General features: G+C 53.9%; 1 protein-coding gene across 1 annotated transcript in view; it reads right to left on the minus strand.

The window, feature by feature from the left end:
• GRID1 (glutamate ionotropic receptor delta type subunit 1) overlaps positions 1-18,912 on the minus strand; it is a 688,202-nt gene that overhangs the window by 1,225 nt on the left and 668,065 nt on the right. Inside the window, exons 14-15 of the mRNA XM_058299400.2 lie at positions 14,436-14,602; positions 8,818-9,058 (exon numbers count right to left, since the gene is read on the minus strand). Of these exons, the coding sequence (XP_058155383.1) occupies positions 8,818-9,058; positions 14,436-14,602 (408 nt within the window). The remainder of the gene's footprint in view (positions 1-8,817; positions 9,059-14,435; positions 14,603-18,912) is intronic.

Below are 18,912 nucleotides of genomic sequence, written 5' to 3' on the forward strand. Positions count from 1 at the left end.
CTTCTGTCCAACCCTGAGGCCCAGGTTTCCTGAGACACCAGGGTGAAGGGATGACACTCTGGAAGATTAATGGATCCTGTGCACCTGGTTAGGGATGAGGGATGGAGATGGTGGAGAAAGGGACTTTTCAGGGGTCAGTGGATTTTCCTGCTATCTTGAGGGCTTGAGGCTGCCTAAATGGGTAAGCCTCATACCTGGTATCCCAGGCAAGTGTTTTGTTTTTATTCATTTATTTGCTTAAGAAAGAAAACAAAACTGAAAAAAAGCATAGTACTCTCAAATGACTTGGTGATTTGCCTACTATATCAGAATAAATCAAGGAGGTCTAACTGCTTGAAAGCTCCTTGAGGGCAAGGACAATATAATCTCTTCTTTGGTCTACCTCCAGTGAGGTAGAGCACAAGACCAAGTGCCCAATAAAGGGTCCATTCCAGCTCCTCACTGAGATGTTAAAAGTTGCAGTCTTATTTATAGTCAACACCGGTGCCACCGTACCAGCAAAGCAATGCTCACCACCTATGCCTCCTCAAGACTTGGTAGCACAGGAGAAATACTACATCAAAGCTCAGCTCAGAGATACAATCCCACAGATGGTCTAATGTTGTTGCCCATCAAGTTGGAGAGAGTAACATTCCTTGCCCACTTTGTAGGACTGCTAGAAATACTAAGGAAATTAATAGCTCTGAAAGTGCTTTCAAAGGCAAGGAGCCAGGCAAATCTAAGGGCCTTTGCAGTGATGGCTCTGCACTCCTATGTTGTTAACAGATGGGTGAGATTTGCACCCATGAGGAGTCTACTCTGAATGCCAGGCAAAAATAACTCTTCTGACTTGCATGCACCAACCATAGGGTGAATCCCCATGAAGGCTCAACCTAGCGTTTCTCAGGTAAGGAAGCTGCTCTGCAATTCACGCCTTGGTCCTCACCCTCCCTGACACCGAGAAAGCAGAAACGCTGCTCTCTCCATTTTAGTGGGTTCAGGATTGTCACGTAGAGCTTGGCCTCTGGCAGGACACCTGCTATCTTTCCCAGAACCATTCCTAGATCAAGAAAACCAACCATAAGACAATGAAGAACTCACCCCAGGCCAGGAGTAAATCTGAGAATAGGAGAGAAAACTGGTTTAAGGATGGAGCTGATAATGTGGCCTGCTTTGGTGTCATGAGTGGAACTTGCATCAGAATCTGTTGGCATATTCCTATAAGCATAACCAAGTTCCAATGATCTGAAGCCCCAGGTAGGCTGAGCTCAGCTCACTGGTGCTGGGAGACCATCTCTGAGTTGGGGGGACTTCTGGATGGTATGTATCATGGAAGAAATTAGTGGAAGTAATTGGAGAGTACCAGGTTTCCACTTTGTCTAACTAAATATCATGCATGTAATACTTTGCACTGATTCCTTCAAAAGTTTATAAAATACATAACAAACCAAATTCAAATTCTCTTCCTGATGAGCTTACAGCATGGTTAACATTGACCCTTTCTGTGTGTTTTGTTTTGTTTTCATTTTGGCATGTGAAGCTGCTTTTAATAGTGTTTAAATTTACATTGGGTATTAGATGTCTGGGGGTCATTAAAAATCAATTCTCCAGTCCTCAGAAGACCATGATTTGATGTTGGGAATTACTTCTTCCCAAGATTTGCTTTTGGACAATTGGTTAGTTTAAAGGTACCCTGGCCACTTGTAGCTAAAAAGCAGGACCTTGACCCTTCAAGATAGGCCATGGAACTGATCTTTGTTCATGCATGCTAAACAAGAAGAGAAAGAGACTGAAAACAGTTGATGTTTCATCCATTGCAGAGTTAGTTCCTCATCAAATTTTCTGCTCCAAGGTCATTCTCCTAGCAACTGCTTCCTGACCTTCTGGACTGGCCTTGGTTCTGGCCCATCACCAAGCCTGACTCTTCGGTTTCTCATGGGTGCAATGAGCTCCTGATGAGCTTTTGATCTAGTCCCTTTACTTTGCATTGGCGAAAGTCAATGTCACAACTGTTTTGATAAATATTTGTATCTTCAGGTTATTTACATTTTTAAAAACATGAAGGCCACAAGACTGGCCTGGATGTTGGAACAGGTTCAGAGGGAATTTCAGATACTTCCAGGTTTGATAGTATAACCTTCCCTTCCTTTCTGTCCTCTCCTTATCCACAAAACTTGGACAAGGCTGGCAGGCTAGGTGGCCTTGCTGGCAGAGCCTTTAGTTTCCATCAAAGGAGAACTGATGACCACTTGATCTAGGGTACTGCTGGAGTAACTGGCCAGTTGCATAATCATGTCTTTCCCTTCTTTCTGTTTTCTTTTCAAGGCTTTGAGGACCCTTTTGGGCATGGAAAGAAATACAGTTTAATTTCAATTGGGAAGCAAGTGTCTTGGCTCCAGTTGTGTTCACTCTGGACTCTGATGATTGGAAAAGCATGGCTTTTCAGCATTCACCAACTGAATGCTAGGCCAGGATGGGTGTTCAGGAGGCACTTTCAATTTCCTCTGGGGTCTGGAGACAGAGAAGGGAGAACTTCCTGGCCAAGAAGACCTCGGGGAGACAGGGAGTGAGAGTGGGGGAAGAGCACAGAGCACCCTGGCTACCTAATGCCAGGGAAACTAATGTAAGCAGAGCTTTGGGGGAAGACCAACCAACCAACATCTTCTGAAGAAAAATGTGATTGGAGTAGGTTTTTGGAAGAAGAGGTGGGGAGGACAGTTGAAAACGGGAAGGGCACAGGCACCCGGCTATCAGAATCAACACAGCTATAAGGAATTGATCAGCTACTATCAAAGCATAAAGACCAGGCCAGGACTTGGCTGTGCACAACACCTAACTGCCTGAAAGTCAGTAAATCTGGAGAGAAGAGCTTAAATACCTACTTTCTGAATCCCATATTTTTTATTCATGCCTGAAATGAAGGACAAATGAAGCAGTTCTGAGGAAGACGGCAAAGCTGTGCAATGGGATCAACTTCAGTCAAGGTTGTTCATTAATTTTTTTTTTTTTTTTAAGGAAATACTGGGAATGAACCTGGGACCTCATACATGGAAGCAGGCACTCAACCACTGCTCCCCAATGAGTGTTGATTTTTTTCATTTGTTTGTTTTTAGTAGGAACCTGGGACATAGTATATGGCAAGCATGCATGCAACCACTTGAGCTACATCCACTCCCATTTGTTAACTTTTAACCTCCTTGTCTCAGGACACAGAGAGATGCCCATGCCAATTTAACAAACTTTCCAGGGAGAACTTCCCACCAGCAAGGGCCTGCAGGAATGCCATCATCCAGTTGGACCTCATTCTATTCAAATTCCATCATTGCTAGACAAGTCCAGGGAGAAGAGGGTTCCATCACGAGCTTCTTAAATTGGATGTTTTATTGGAAAAAAACAAAATGAGTAGAACTAAAAAGCAAATGCCTTCTTATGCTCCCTGGAAAACAAATAGAATCGTTCTGCTTTCACTTGTCCTCTAAGGTGCCTGTGCCTGCCGCAGATGTGGCCAGAGAAAGGGAGCAACCACCTCGAGTGAAAATCCTGGAAGCATCATCTTCTTGTATCACCAAGGGTCCACAATTTAGCCCATGCAAGGTCATGTCTGGCCACAGCCTCTGCGTCTCTGGCCAAGAGAAGAGGAAGCAGGAGTAATCAGCCTGCTCAAGGAAAGAAGCAGGAGTGATTTGAATAATTATCCGTATTTCAGACAAAATGGTGCATTCTATTATGTTATGCAAATTCAAATAATGGGCTTTTTTATGTGAACTACATCGGTTTACATCCTCATTATTCCAAGGTTTCAGTGTTCAGCCAGGTAACGACAGCTGTGGAAAGGGACTCAGAAACTTGCTTTTGCCTTCATTAATTTACTGTACGGAACTGACCCAGTCAAACATCCCTGAATGTGACATAAAATTCACCGGCTGCATTTACTATGAATTCGGCCAAATTCCAGCTCTGCGTTCCTCACCCCATGTTAAATATGACGACAGATGCACAGACAAAGGTTACTGGGGAGCCTCTCAGAGGCATTGTCTTGCAGAGAGATGAAGTTCTGCAATTAAGCCACTGTTCACCAACTTGGAAATAACACAGTATATTGGAAAACGGTAGTTAACTAAACTCTCCGTCTATGGAACAGCGGGCTCCACGTGGGACTCGTTAGGCCTGACTTTGTTTGGAGTCCAACGGCTCCTACTTCAAGTCGGGAGGAACTAAACTGGGAACCAGGGACTTCTCGCCTGGCTGGGACCCTCGTAGGAAAGGCTCTCCTCTCTGCCCTGAGACCTCCTGGGTGGTACATGGGCTCGGCAGCTGGGAGGAGCGCCCCTCCAGCGAGCTCTTCTTAAGCACTGCCCCCAAGGACTGCCCCAGGAGGCCCGGCTTGGAATCTGAGGCTAATGCTTGGGGCAGAGCAAAGCTGTGGAACGTGAACTCAATGGAGCAGGCTGCAGACAACGGGCAGCTGTTCAAGGCATCGTGAGCAAGAGTTCCAGACAGCCCATTCTCAGGCTTTGTGAGAGGAGGGGGTGAATGACCACCTCCCGTCACTGGCGACAGAGGCAGGTGTACAGAGGGGTGCTCCAGGGCTAGCTGAAGACTTGCTCAAGGACTCACAATCCCGTGGCTCATGGGGCTCCCGCCGGCCTGGCTCCAAAACCTGTACTGTGTCCTCCTCTGTCAGGCTGCATGTTCCCAACTGCACGGGAAGGACCATGCAGACCGGTGGGCATCACCCGGGGGTGTCAGCACTCATGCGAACTTCTAAACCTTCCGGTCAAGCCGTCCAGGGCCTGTTCCAGATCTACCTGATGGACCCTCTCGGGGAACAGAGCCCAGGCATCTGCATTTCTCAAAATCTCCAGAAGCAATCACCTCTGATGTACAGCCAGAACTGGAAGCCGCTGGGCCAGCTGTACACACGAACCAACGATTTAACATCAGCAACGTTCGCTTTAGAGGAGCCCAGCCTGGTTCGTGCATTCAATAAACGCTTTCGAGCACCCACTACCAGGGGAGCCAGTGCTCTTGGTAAAGCGTCCGTCTTGGTCCCGGGCGCATGGGGTGTGCTCAGGCCTCAGTCATATTCATCCCCCCTTCACGAGGGCTTCCAAGGTTCTAGGGACTGGGCAGAGACGGGAATGCACCCCGTGAGGAAGCGCCAGCGAACCTGAAGCACAGGCAGGCAGGCCAGCGATGGCAATGTGGAATGACTTGCAGCGGAGGATGCACAGTGCACAAGGGAGGTGGCGGTGGTGGAGGGCAGGAGAGGCTGGAGAGAGGGAAGCCAAGTCTGAGCCCGCCCGAACCTCGCCCTCATGCCAAGAGGGCTGGGCTCAGCGGGGTCGCTGTCAGGCCAGGCTCAGTTTTGGGCAGAAGAGAGAAACCGGGCCGCAGAGAATGTGGATGACCAGCTGGGAGCCTAGCCTGGGAACGAACTCGGGGTCCACACTTCCGTTCCCCAACCTCTCTGGGAGAGGGTAGGCAGGAAGCGTGCTCCTGCACACACCTGGGAAAGCCCTGGAGCCCAGGCCCTGCGACGCAGCAGGTGTGCTGGGGGGTCCGTGGAGCAGCTCTAGGGGAAGACGCATTGCTCAATTCCCAACTCTGCTCGGGCCACTTCTGAGGCTCGTTTCTCCAAGGGCAAAGAGCCCTCCTCTGTCACGGAGATGAGTCAAGGGTGGCTTGGTGTTTGCCCGGCACGGGGAAGGTGGCTTGACCTTTGGCTCGCCCTGCTCATCACAAGGTCCGTGGGAGTAGGGGCCTCTCGGCTGCCCTTCACCAAGCATGGACCACAGGCCAGAGACCTCCTGAAGCCCTTCCACTCCTCTTTTGTCAAACCCTCAGGGCGACACTGTGAGGTGGGTGCATAGGAAGGGGGAGAAGGTGCACTGAAGAGAGCAATGCAAGAGTGAGGCAGGGAAGGGCATGGAGCACAGGGGGCAGCCCCGAGACGGAAGCTTCCCTGGAGGCATGCAGGCAGGCACCGGCCATTGGCCAGAAAAAAGGGCGCAGCTGGAGTGGAAGCAGGGACCGGGTGGGATGGGCCGTGGGGGAGGCGGACGGGCCCGAAAGCGACGCGCATCCCCGCTCCCTGCCCTGTGCTGGATGAATCATCCTTCTCTCCTCCTGTCATCTCCCATTTGTGCAGTTCTCATTTTCATTTCATGAATATTTTATACTCGGAGCAATGGTTCCACGTCCCCCATAAATCTAGCGGGTAGCCCTTTACTGCATCCACCGAGTTTGATGCACTCACCTGCACTGGTAAGTAAAGAATCGCCTGGTTCCTCAGGAAAAATATGAACTCAAAGCCACATGAATATTAAGGGGCTCAATATGCATTATTACAGTTCCTCACGGAGGTGTCTAAACCCCGATGACGCCCCGACATGAGCCATTAAACATGTCTCAGGCTCCACCCAAACGCAGGTCTCTGACTTAAGAAATACGGCCAATGCCCGCAGGTGAAGCAGCCTAAGATTAACCAAACACACTCACCTAGCTGCAGATGCTGCTCCATAAAGCACGGCGTTTAGCACCACAAAGTGAGTCTGGACTAAATGCCATCATTTTTAAAGATTGTAAAGATCTGCTTTTTAAAGATGCTCCCCTTAAAACTCTAAAGCACTGTCGTTTCTTGCTCCTTCCTGGTTCCCACCTGCTACACGAGGCGCTCCAAACCCCGTAGCTGGGTACTTTGAACCACGTGCCCCAGGGGAAAGAAGTCAGCGAGTTCTCGTCTGTGGGTCATCTGGATGGGAACCCGCTGTCAGTGGGCCCTCTTGGAATGTGACTTTTAGTTGGGGGGTGGGGGCCCCCTGAAGTGGGGTGGGCCTTGACCCTAGTCCTGGAGGCTTTATGAAGAGAAGGCCACAGACGCCAGCAAAACCCCGAAGAGCTGAAGAGCAAGGAAGGGAGGTCGCCATGCGGCAGAGACCAGGGCGGCTGCAGCCAGCGCCAGCACGTCCCAGGCTTCCGGGGAGCATGGGCTTGCTGGCACCTCGATTTGGACTTCTCCCAGCTTCAAAACCACGAGTCAATAAATCCCATGGTTGAACCAGCCCAGCCCATGGGATGTGTCTCAGCAGCTGGGCTACTGTACACACACCCCCCGTGACGATTAACTCTGGGTTTTGAGGTTTGGGCTACCACTAAAGTGAGGGATGGGAAGGGACATGGACTTTCGATTCAATCCTGACGAAGAACCACCTCCCTGGAGCCGGCGTTCCAAAGGCTCCTGGGGCTGAGCCTGCGTCCCCGGGCCCCTGCCTGCCCGCTCTGGCCCAGGCGTCTCCCCGACAGTGCAGAGTGTGCCTGCTGAGACGAGCCTCCCTGTTCCCTTGACCCAGGGCCATCTGCACAGAGAAAATCCAGCTTTAGGCTTAGGAAGACTACATCAAACAGAGGGCCAGGGCGAGCGGCACGATGTGGGTCGCAAGGGCCTGGGTGCTGTCTTCCCTGGCCCTGCTGGGTCCTTGCTACTTGCCGAGGCTTTTGTGTTCATGGGCCGAGCACAGAAAGAAGTGCCCTGGCTCGGGCAGGACGCAGGGGCTGACTGAGCGAGCGGGCTGACTGAGCGAGCAGGCTGCTCGCAGAAATTCACGCCCCTCCCGGGGGCTTTCATCCCAGAGGATTTTCCAGGAGCAGGGGAAGCTTGGGAGGGGACCGTTGCCTCTTGCTTTAAGGGACTTTTCTGCAACTCCCTGCCAGTCCTCCTCCCTGTGGTCCAGGGGCGATGGGAGAACTGCTGAGGCCCAGCCTTTGCATTTTCTTACAGAGTTACGAGGTAAGCGGAAAAGGACGATGGAAGGCCCCAGAATAGTTCAGGTGTGCTGAGTCACGAGCACCTTGTCCTAGTGCAGACAGAGCGCTCACTGCCTGCTATGAATGCAGAGGCTTGCAGAGGAGCTGGGGGTGGTCCCCGCCCTCTGTCAGGGACCCCGCGGAGGTCTGAGGCACTGGGGGGCAGCTGGGCAGTCACGCCAGGCTGTAGGAGGGGGGCCCAGGCAAGGCTCCATCTTGGGGGCCTTCTCTGCAGATTTGGTCTTGGGTGCTCTATTGCTCCTTGTTTGAGATGCCCATCAGTTTGCACCCACAGAATCTCTGAGCGGAGCTGTGATTCTAGAAACACCAAGGCACGTGCGGTATGCAGGGGCAGCCGTATGGCTGGGGCTGGGGCCATGGATGTCTGTGTGCAGGTTTCCACTGGCAGAGCCTCTTGGCTAAATGGCACACATTTCTCGCCAGCTCCCTCCAGGAGCTGGGGGAAGGCTTCATTTCCAAAAGGAGAAAAGGAAAGAAAGAAAGAAACATCCACTGCACCCACTGCAAAGAGCTGCAATGAGCCCTGTACTGGGTGGCCCTAGAAGGATGAGAGATGAGGCTGGGCCTGCAAGTGGGAGGGGGAGGGAGAGGATGGGATGACGGGGTGAGGGCAGGGGTTCCCCCGGCACACGCTGGGAGAGCAACCCAGGGAACCAGGGGGGCCTCCTCTCTTACCCTACAGGTGGTCTCTCCAGGCCAGGGTGGAGGCACATGGGCGGGGCAGGGCGGGTAGGGGCTCTCTGGCGCTGCCCACGCTGTACCTGCCCTACAGATAAATACAGGACTTTAGTGGGCGGGCTGAGATTGTGGCGCTCTGCGCAAGCATGACATCACCTACGTGCGTGCTCTTGCTTCAGAAAGAGAACAAAACGGGCCTCCGCCCCAGCCCCCAGCGTCTCAGACGGCGTGGCCGTGCAGGGAGGGACCGCAGGGCAACCGCCGGCGGCCCAGCCCGTGGGGCCCTCCTGCGCCGGGGGTCTGGGAAGGGCTCGGTGGGCGCACGGCACGGACCTCTTTGGGGCTCTCCTGACGGCACTGGTTGCTGTTCCACCACAGCTCCAGGGCGGCCACCAGGCAGGCGAGGAGGAGGCCGATGGCCAGGATGCAGAAGACGCCGGCGAAGCTGTGCAGCTGGAGGGACCTGCCCTCGGCCTGGGCGCTGGCGTGGCTGGCGAGGTCGCAGCGGCCCGTGTGCGGCCACCACTTCTGCTTGAGCACATCCAGGTCCCCGGTGTCCTGCAGCTCCAGGATCCTGCAAGACACAAGGCAGGTCAGCCACGGCCACTGGCCCCGCCACCTGACGGGAGGGGGTGGGCGGTGCCAGGCCCTTCCCAGCGAGGCCTGGCCCCCACGCAGACAACGCTGCACCACCGCGGCAGCTCTCTGCCTCCAGTGCGTTCCCATCCGGTCATTCTCCCTGCGGGCACAGCGTCCTTCCCCAACCTCCCTGGCCTCTCCCACCCTGTCCCACGGTCAGGGATGAGATCCCATGTCGAGAACAAGCCCACGAGGGCCGCCACGTGGGGCTCACGCATTCACCTCGACCACCAGGCCCCGGCACACCCGGCCGCCTTCCAAGTCCTGAGAGTCCGTCCGCACCCTGGACACCTAGCAGGTGCGTTCTCCTGCAAGCGTCACCTCAGCCGTTTTAGTCTATAACGAGGCGAACTTGGGGACCGGGGAGGTTCATGCTTACAGAAAAATGATGTTTTTTCCCCCACTTTGGTAACTCCACTGACTTAATATTGATAAAACCAAGGTCCCTCCAACTAGGATTCAGCAAAATAACATTCGTTCCTTCAATCTGAGAAGTCCCGTCGTGTGCCGTGAAATATGCCCAAGATGGGTAGATTTTCCTTCTAGAGACACAGGTGCAGATGCTAAAACAAGCACAGAAAGACAGAGGCCATGGCAAGGGGCCCTGGCACAAAGCAAGAGCGGGCTTTGGAGGTGCCAGGCCTCCGCACTGGGACCCTGGCCAAGCCACCTGCCCCCTCGAAACCTCAGCATCCTCCTCTTGAGGCCAGAGACCAGGGATCCCCTCAAGACGAGGGGATCTCCCAGGGCAGACGCTCCTCAGTGGGCTTTCCCGAGGCGGTAGAGCAGCTGGGACAGAGGAGGCCACCGGTGGCCGGTGGCTGCATCCAGGGAAGCCGGGACGGATGGACTGAAGAGTGAGAACAGTTGAACGAGAGTTGCCTGCGGAGTGCCCAAGGCACAAAGCAGCATCAGGACAACAGGGATCAGGCGGGGGAGATACCTGTACGACTGGCGGGTACTCCTGTGCCTTCGGGTCAAGCACAGGACGCCCCTGGACGTCACGGATCCCCGTGCCTCCCGGCGTGGGACTAAATGGGCAGCTCCAGGGCCACACCGCCTCACGTGGCTCGGGACATGGCCTGGCTGTGAGTCCGATGACCAGCGGCAATGGCCTTTGCCATGGCCGTGCAGGGCTGATGGACAGGCAAGGCAGCCAAGTCGTGCTCGACAGACACAGCTTCAAATCCAGACTCTCCCTTTGCAGCCACTGTGTGACCCTGGGCAAGTCACTAAACTTCTCGCCTTCAGCTCTCATCACGAAAATGTGAGAGTCTAATAAAGGCACCTGCCACTCAGGATGGCTGTGAGGAAATGAAAGAGGGGACACATGCAGCTCATGTAGCCCAGGACCCGGCATGTAGTAAGAGCTCAATTCAAGCTGGTTGACCAGTGCACACCGGAGCAACTCCGAGGGCTGTGCTGACTGGGGGAAGGCAGCTGCGTCCTGCCAGTATGACGTGAGCTACCTTTGTTTGAGAAGACAGGAGCGACTGGTCCTTCTACGTTGCTTTCATCACCGTCAAAGCCTGCAAAATAGGTCTTCTGATTTTATCTCCTTCATGCACTGAAAACTTGATGGTTCTTCAAAGCAGGGCCACTCTGACCCCGGGATCATGTTCTTTCCCAGGCACTAGGCTGAGAGCTGTCAGTCCTGTTCTCAGAGGGCTAGGCTCTGGCCTCAGGGACAGGGATCCTCTGGCAAGAGAGCGGCTCCGGGATCAGATGCCACTCACCCCTTGTGCAAGATCAGGCAAGCCGCTTAATTGTGTAGACACTTTTTACTCTTCCCTATAATTGCATGTAATTTGAAGTCCACTATTATTCCAGAAAGAATGTGAGGCGAATGCAGAAGAAAACGAAAACAAATGAGCGCAAAAGGAAATTTAAATACGGAAGCAACAGAAGAAAGATAAAACAAGCTACAGGCACAAAATGACGCCTGGAATGAGGCTAAACTAACGTACACCATAATAATCTATACTCCTGCTTATGAGTAAGCCGGGGCGATAATAGCCACTTCCTGAAGTCAGTTGTTCTTTTTTCCAGACAGATATAATTGCAGGTGCTTTCCCTTGTCCAATAGTGGTAGAGCTCTCTATACAGTAGGTGCTCAAAAACGGCTGCTAAGTTGCTCACCATCCACTGAACGCCCATTTATGGTTACATTAACCATTTACTGAATGCCTTGGTCTGCAAACGCGTTCTAGTACTTAATCCCACGCACAAATGGGCACACAGAACAGCAAATAGAACTGCCCTTTGCCAAAGTAAGGGAGTGCGCCCATAGTCAAGGAAATAGTTCCAGGACAAAGAGAAAGAGGGTCATTGCATCTCTGGATAAGGCAGGATCTGAGCTTTTACCCTGTGACCCTTTTCTGCCCGTGGCAAGCGGCACTGCGGCCTGGAGTCGCCCCCTCCCGCCTCTGGCACGCCCCAGCTCGCAGCTCACAGCTCTGATGCACCTTAAAACGCAGTCACCTGTGCGCCGGGAAGGTCGCACTTCTGCTCCAGGGGGCTGTGCCACGGGGGCAGATGGCCGTGCGCGGGAGAGAGGGCGGTCCCCGGCCACGGGCTTCCCGGTCCAGGGCAGGCTCCCGCCAGAGCTCAGGCTTCCGCTGACAGCAGACAGTCGCCCACCACTTCTTATCGGGAAGGCGAGGACCCCGGGCTGGCCGCTGTTATTTAGGGGTGCAGCCCCAGTGGTCCCTGGCCTGGGAGAGGTTTTGAATAGAGGACCGCGGTGGGCTGTGGACAGGGTGATGCGCAGTCCTGTCTGAGGCACGTGTGCCTCTCTGGGACCCCACTTCCGCAGAGTGGCCCTGGTTCCCAGCGTCTGGAACCCCAGAAAGGACATCCGCTTCCTTCTGCACCTGGCAAGCCGGAACCTGGGGGCGTTCAGAGCCCTGCCCCTCCCACGCCGTCTCCTCCGGTGGAGGAGCCTCAGGACCTCCTGCGACCCATCTGGCAGCTCAGTGCAGACCCAGGCTCCCGGGCCCCGGCCGCCCGCTCCCCGCTCCAGCGTGCAGAGGTGCACGTCGGCCGACTGGGAGGCGGTAGCTGGGCGGCGCGAGCGCAGGCGGGCCCTGACGGGCCTCTGCGCGCTGTCTCGAGCACATCGGCGGTCTCGGGCTGCTTTGGCCCCGTCAGCTCCCTCGCTTCTCTTCTAGAGAGACAGATGCTCGCGGGCTGACAGTCTGCAGAATCGCCCTGAGCCTCCTCTCTGTAAACCAGCGGGTGTAGACCTCGAGAACCCCCGTGCATTGTAAACCCGGGGGAGAAGCCGCTCTGCCCACAGGCCGTTAATGTGAGCCATTGATAAATCACTCTCCTCCTTCTCCCTTGTCCTCTCTCTCTCTGCTTCAGAGAGCAAAGGGAGGTACAGAATGTACGCTTGATTAAATCCTAGAGAGAATCCAAAAGCCTCCTTTCATTTAATGAGTTTCACCCCTTTGCCAGTTTTGCCAACACGTCCCTGCAAAGGCAGGTCACGGCCCCTCCTCCTGGGCTTTCCCCTGCTGTGGTTTTGGGCCAGGGGCTGGGGATCAGAAGAACACCCCGATCTGGACGTCCAGGGTGAGGAGAAGGGAGGGGATGGCCCTTGGGGATCCGAAAACAACGTGGGCGCAGCGCTGGGGTTCGGGAGACAACGATGGATGTGTCGGCAGAACCCCAGGTGCTGGGTCCCCTCTTTGAGCTCCGGGATGATCTCCGATGTCTCCAAACTGGTGGTCCCTGGTGCTGGGAGCCACGCCATAATCAGATGCCGCTGAGCCTGGCTGCCATCGGCCTTTTCCCTTGGACGCTCTGCCACCATGTGCTGGACTTTGGTGGGCCCTAAGGTTGCCCACCCTCACCCCGCCATGGGTGCCACCTCCCAGACATGGGCGAGGGGTGGGTCCAGGCCTGACCTTGATGGGGAAGCAGGAGCCCCTGCTGGCAGGCTGGCCCTAGGAAAAGGCTTCTTTTTTTTTCTCTCTCCCCTTCCCCCACCAAACCCCCCCTTGTCTGCTCTCTGTGTCCATTTGCTGCGTGTTCTTGTCTGCTTCCATTGTTGTCAGCAGCACGGGAATCTGTGTTTCTTTCTGTTGCATCATCTTGTGTGTCAGCTCTCCATGTGTGCAGCACCATTCCTGGGCAGGCTGCACTTTCTTTCGCACTGGGCGGCTCTCCTTACAGGGCACACTCCTTGCATGTGGGGCTCCCCTATGCGGGGGACACCCCTGCGTGGCAGGGCACTCCTTGCGCACATCAACACTGTGCATGGGCCAGCTCCACACGGGTCAAGGGGGCCCGGGGTTTGAACTGCGGACCTCCCATGTGGTAGACGGACGCCCTACCCACTGGGCCAAGTCCACTTCCCCCAGGAAAAGGCTTCTGAGCGGACCTGTGCACCCCTTGCCGGGTAAGGCCAGCTCGCCTGGCCAAGGTCCTGTGGCAGCAAATGGGGTGGGATGATGGGAGACTATTTTCTCTCCAGGAGGCTGGCTGAGCATGCAGCCTGATCACCCAGAACCCTGACTGCGGCCAAGTGCTCAGAGGTCAGGCTCAAGTAAGTGATTTGCACCAGAAAAGCATATGGGGAGCTAAAAGAGAATGCGAACTAGACACACGGTCTTTGTGTCTGGAAGGGGGTATCCAGACACCCTTACTGAGGTCAGAACTCTCCTGTCTGTGCGGCACCCCCTGCTTTCTCACAACACCCCTACCACCTGCAAATGCCGTTAGCAGGGGACCTGGATTCCGTCGTGGGCAGGATGGAGAAGAGGCAGGTGACGAGTGACAGTGGAGGGTCGGGGAGCTCCGACCCACAGCCAGGTCACATGCAAAGGAACGGCGCGGCGCTCTGCTTCTCCCACCCCACTTTCTTTCAAAAGGTTGAAGATACATTTACCTTGAGAACAAGCGAGAAGACTCCTTGCAGACCCTCTTAACTACTCGTTGACTTTGACATGACTGAGAATCTCTGGTCAGCTCCTACACTTACTTCAGGCCCCAGGGTCACCTCCTCTGGGAAGCCTTCCCTGGTTTTCCCACTGCATGTCATAAAGGCCCTTGCCCTATCGCCACAGCTTTCACCTCGACTATCAGCTTTTGTGGGATGGCATTGCATGTCCCTTACTCCGTCTTTTCATCCTAACACCCAGCCCAGGAACAAGGTGGAGGTGGAGGGAGGGTGCACAGGGCATAGCAGGTGCTTGGGAAAACCGCATGGATAAACGAGCTAGTGCCAGCTGCCGTCCCTTGAGAAAAGGCCTCTCTCGGACCCACGGCCCCCGGGTGCCCGGGACCGGCCCACTGGCCGTGCCTACCGCTGGGAGAAGAGGTCCCTGTAGGGGCTGCCGTGCTGCAGGGCGACGCCGTAGCCCTTGCTGCTGACACTGCTGCTGAGGACAGCCACGGAGCAGTCGTCGTCGGTCAGCGCCGCGTACTCCAGCACCGCCACGTCCCACAGGAAGGCGTAGTTCCCCTTCTTCGCCTGGAAGACCAAAACCGCCATGAGCTGCCGCCCTGGTTCCAAGGAACAAGGCGCCTTGGCCGTGGCGCTCACGAGGCCCCCTGGGTCCTCCCCGCCGCCGGCCGGCCACGGCAAACGCACCTTTCATTTCCTGTCCTGTGAGCCCCACCCTGATGGATGTCCCTCGCTTCGGTTAGCCATAAAAGGAAGCTGCTCTGCCCCTGGTCGGCTCCGGCTCCAGGGCAGCTCACCTGGGACAGGTGGGAAGCACCAGCAGCCTGCACCTGCTCCTGAGATTAACCAGGCCTCCCTCTGGGAGTGCAGGAAGGCTCAGGTGAGGAAAGGGCATTTCCAGGGCAGGGATTTAGGGGGAGCATCACAGCATGAGGGGGAGCCCTGTGGCTAACTGCTTCTGCACAGTTCTTAGAACCTGGTCAAGCCCTGCTTAGCAGGAACGTGGTCACCGTCCCCAGGTGGCTTACGCCCGCATAGGGAGCCCTCTACATCTGTCCCTCTAGTCCAGGGAAGAGGCTGCCAAAGGCAGATTCTTACAGGTGCCAGGCCACCTTCTACCACCTGCCTTTCACTGCCCACCCCGTGGGCTGCACGCATGCCACACAGACACACGTGCACACACAAGCACATATGCACACCTCGTACACACATGCACACACACCACGTACACATGTACGCACATACCTCATACACACATGAGCACAATCACACCACGTACACACATGCACACACACTCACACTATAGAGCAGGAGATCCCCAACACCCATTCTTCATGCCAGTGCAGTGACTGGGAGTATCCCATCAGGACCTTGTGTGGGCCACCCTGTGCCATCCCATCCACAGCTGGTGCTCGACTCTACCCTGGACCACAACTCCAACTTCTCCTGGAGCCTGGGCACTCAGGGGGTGGTCGGCCACTTTGCTTTGTGGAAGGAGATGCAAGCTAGACACGGTCAGCTGGCCGGCTTAGATAGAGCCTGGTGCTCATACAGTGCCAGCGCCTGGCTTTAATCCTCGAGTGAGCACCTTTTCCTTCCCTCTCCCCTAGCTCCACAGTGGCTGATAGACGACCTTGAAGGGGTTGGCAGTGGGGCTGAAGCAGGTGGCCTGTGTCCTCTTAGCAGGCGATGATAGGCCAACCTGGTGAGCTACCTGCTTCCAGGCATTGCCAGAGCCATTGCCGTGGTCACCTTCATGCTCAGTGGAATCCTTCTGTCCACTGAAAATTTAAGAATCTGATCGCTCCTTAGATGAAGCTCCTCAAAATATTACTTCTTTCCATCAAAATTTTACTATGTGCCCACAACCCAAGATGGCTCGTTTTCTCCTTGGAAGTTCTCCAGCAGAAGGATCTGTGGACGGAGGGTGGCTTCCCCCGGCAGGGAGAGGCTGCTATTAGCCATGCACACAATTTGCCCACGGGACACACACCTCTTCTCCCCATTGACTTTCACCTCAGGGAACTATCCAAATATTACACCAAAGCTGCATTCCTTGGCCAATCCAATTTCAGAAGTCCTAAATAACTCTGACCCTGGCTGCAAAATTACACACATTTCTCTCCCTCCACGTGGGAAGATAACAGTCTCTGAAAGTTTTTTCCTGCTGGCAAACAAGGGTCCTCACAAAAAGACATACATTTTCAACCTCTTGGTAATACAGTTGTTCAGCAAAATATTGACCTCTAACCGAATATTTAGCTTCAGTCAAACTTTGGAGCATTTTACATCCATGTCTGCAATTCAACATGACAAACAGGCATTCTTGTTTGTATAATTTCAAAAGGGCATGTCAGATTGAAGGAAGAATTAAGATCATTTTGAACCTTTCAAATGATGCTCCAAGAAGGGGGGATAATAGAGCCAGCTCAAATAAGTGGAAACTGACTCTGTGGATAGCTGGGTCCTCCTTCAAGCACTTGTGGCTTAAGTTTGGGCTCCATGACAGGTGAGCACAGCTGGCCTCACCTGAGAAGACAGGTAGCATATGGAAGGCAGGCCAGCAGTTTCCTCAGCCTCAAGTCCCGGGCTACTAAACAGGAAGGCAGGGAGTCAAGACATGTGGGTTAAGCAGAGGTTCTCCTTCTTCAGCTCCTGGGTGACCTCAGGCATACAATCTGCCCATTTGCAGGTGAGAAATAACATTAAAATTGTATCTCCTGTGCATGCTTGAGGAAGTATGTGGTTGTATCTTCTAATGTTGGGTCAGGGAGGACCTGCAGAAACTGATGGCTGCATCTTGGAATGTGGCCCAAACAGGAAGCTAGAACTGGAGAGGAACTGGGCAGGTTTTGCCTTGGACTTGGATGAACTAATGGCCATGCAAACACATCTGACTCTATCCTTATGAGATGCTGTCCATTACCAATATCCCTTCCTCACTCGGTTAGCATTCCAGAGCTTCTAAGGCCCTCCACTCTCTTTCCGAGTAAAAGACAGCACCAATACCTCCCCTGGGATTTCTACTTCCAGTCAAAGCTGGAAGAACTTTCTGGAGCCTCCTGATATCTCTCCTATTTTTCTGGTGGATCACAGGCCCTGCTTGAGCCAGAAGGCTCCCTGGGTCTCCCCAGGTGCTCAGGAATATCTCAGATTCCAGCCATGAGAAGTCAATCCCAACCCAGCATGGCTCTGTCAGCTCTAAGTAGAGCCCTTCTTGCTCACTGTCTTAGTTTCCAGGGCTGTGCTGATAAATTCCACAGACTGTCTGGCTCAAACAGCAGGATTCTCTGCTCACAGTTTAGAGGCCACAAGTCCAAAGTCAAGGTATCGGCACTCTACACTTTCTCCAAAAGTCAGCGGTTCCTGGCGGTGCTTGCTGGCGATCCCTCTGTGCCTCTGTGATGGTTAGGCTAATGTGCCAACTCAGCAGGAATGTGCCCACTTGTCTGGTCAAGCAAGACTGGGCTCGTTGTAGTATAAGGGCTTTTCATGGACTTTAATAATCAGTGAGTTGATTGCACAGATGGCTGGTTACATCTGCTGCCGTCAGCAATGAGTGCCGTCTCATCCAATCAGCTGAAGGCTTCAAATGGGGAAGTGACTTCAGCGTTCAGAGAGAATTCCCATTGGAGGCCATCACATGGTGATCTTTCTCTTTCTGCCTCCTCCAGGTACTATGGCTTTCTTCCCCCAATTTCCTTTGCTTATAGGGACCCCAGTCATATGGATCATGGAGAACCTTGATTCTCTGTGGCCCACTCAGATTCTGTTTGTCCTCATCTTAATTGGGACCATCAAAGATCCTATTTCTGAATGAGTTCACACGTGCAGGACTCGGGGACAGAACTTGAATACATCTTTGTGGGGTCATGATTCATTCGACCATACCCCCATTTGCAGAATGAACCCCATTCCCCCCCCCAAATTCTATGAAGCAACTCTCCCTTGCAGGGTCAGAATCAATTTTCCACATGGTCTTTAAATAGAATGAACCCAACTACCCTGTGATGTTTAGTCAGAGCCCGGCTTCCCCATCGGTGGGGATACCAGAAACCACCACCTGCCTGCAGGAGCACCAAGAACCTCCTCTCTCCCCACCCTCCCACCGCAAGCTCAGCCCTTCCCTTTCTTGAATCTCCATGTCCCCCAGCCTCATTACTTTCCCTCTATCCCTTGCCTCAGCTCCTCTCTGTGGGCTCAACTTCATTTATTCTCTACCTCTGAGACAGAATTTCTGTCCTTCCACCTCTCCCATTCTCCATGTCCTCAACTCCTTCTGGAGGCCTCTGATACTACGGGACATTTGTCATTTCCTATTTATATTAACTGCTCCTCTCTCTTAAGGGATTTTTTTCACTCTCTTGGGAAGACAGAGTATAAAGAGGAATCTAGCACCTTCCCTCTCTTCTCCATCCCATGCAATCGGCTGGTGCCCAAAGGGGAGGGGGGTGAACCCAGCCCCCTTCCTGCTGCGCCCCGGATGCCCTTGGCCAAGTGCACACAGGATTTTAAAGTTCACTCTTTTTGTCCCTTCCTGCTCATGCCCATCATTCTCCCTGCTTTCTTCCAATCCTGCCTTTTCCCTCCCTGCCGGGCGGCAAGCTCCTGACAGCAGGCACAACAGGAAGTGAGGGGTTTACAAATCACATGGTGACCTTTATTCCATATGCCTAGAAGAAGGGATCCACAAATTTGCTTTCTGCTCTTAGGGCACAACATAAATCCGTGCTGTGACACGGCGGTGATGGGCCAGATGACCTTTAACTGCTGGCCCACTGATGAGGGCCAGTGTGTGCTGAGCTTCCAATCCTTGATTATCACGTGTCAAGGACTTAAGAGAGTTAGGCCCATTGCTGCAGCCTCCCCAAGCCTGT

This window comes from Dasypus novemcinctus, chromosome 6 (assembly GCF_030445035.2).
Source record: "Dasypus novemcinctus isolate mDasNov1 chromosome 6, mDasNov1.1.hap2, whole genome shotgun sequence".
Taxonomy (NCBI): domain Eukaryota; kingdom Metazoa; phylum Chordata; class Mammalia; order Cingulata; family Dasypodidae; genus Dasypus; species Dasypus novemcinctus.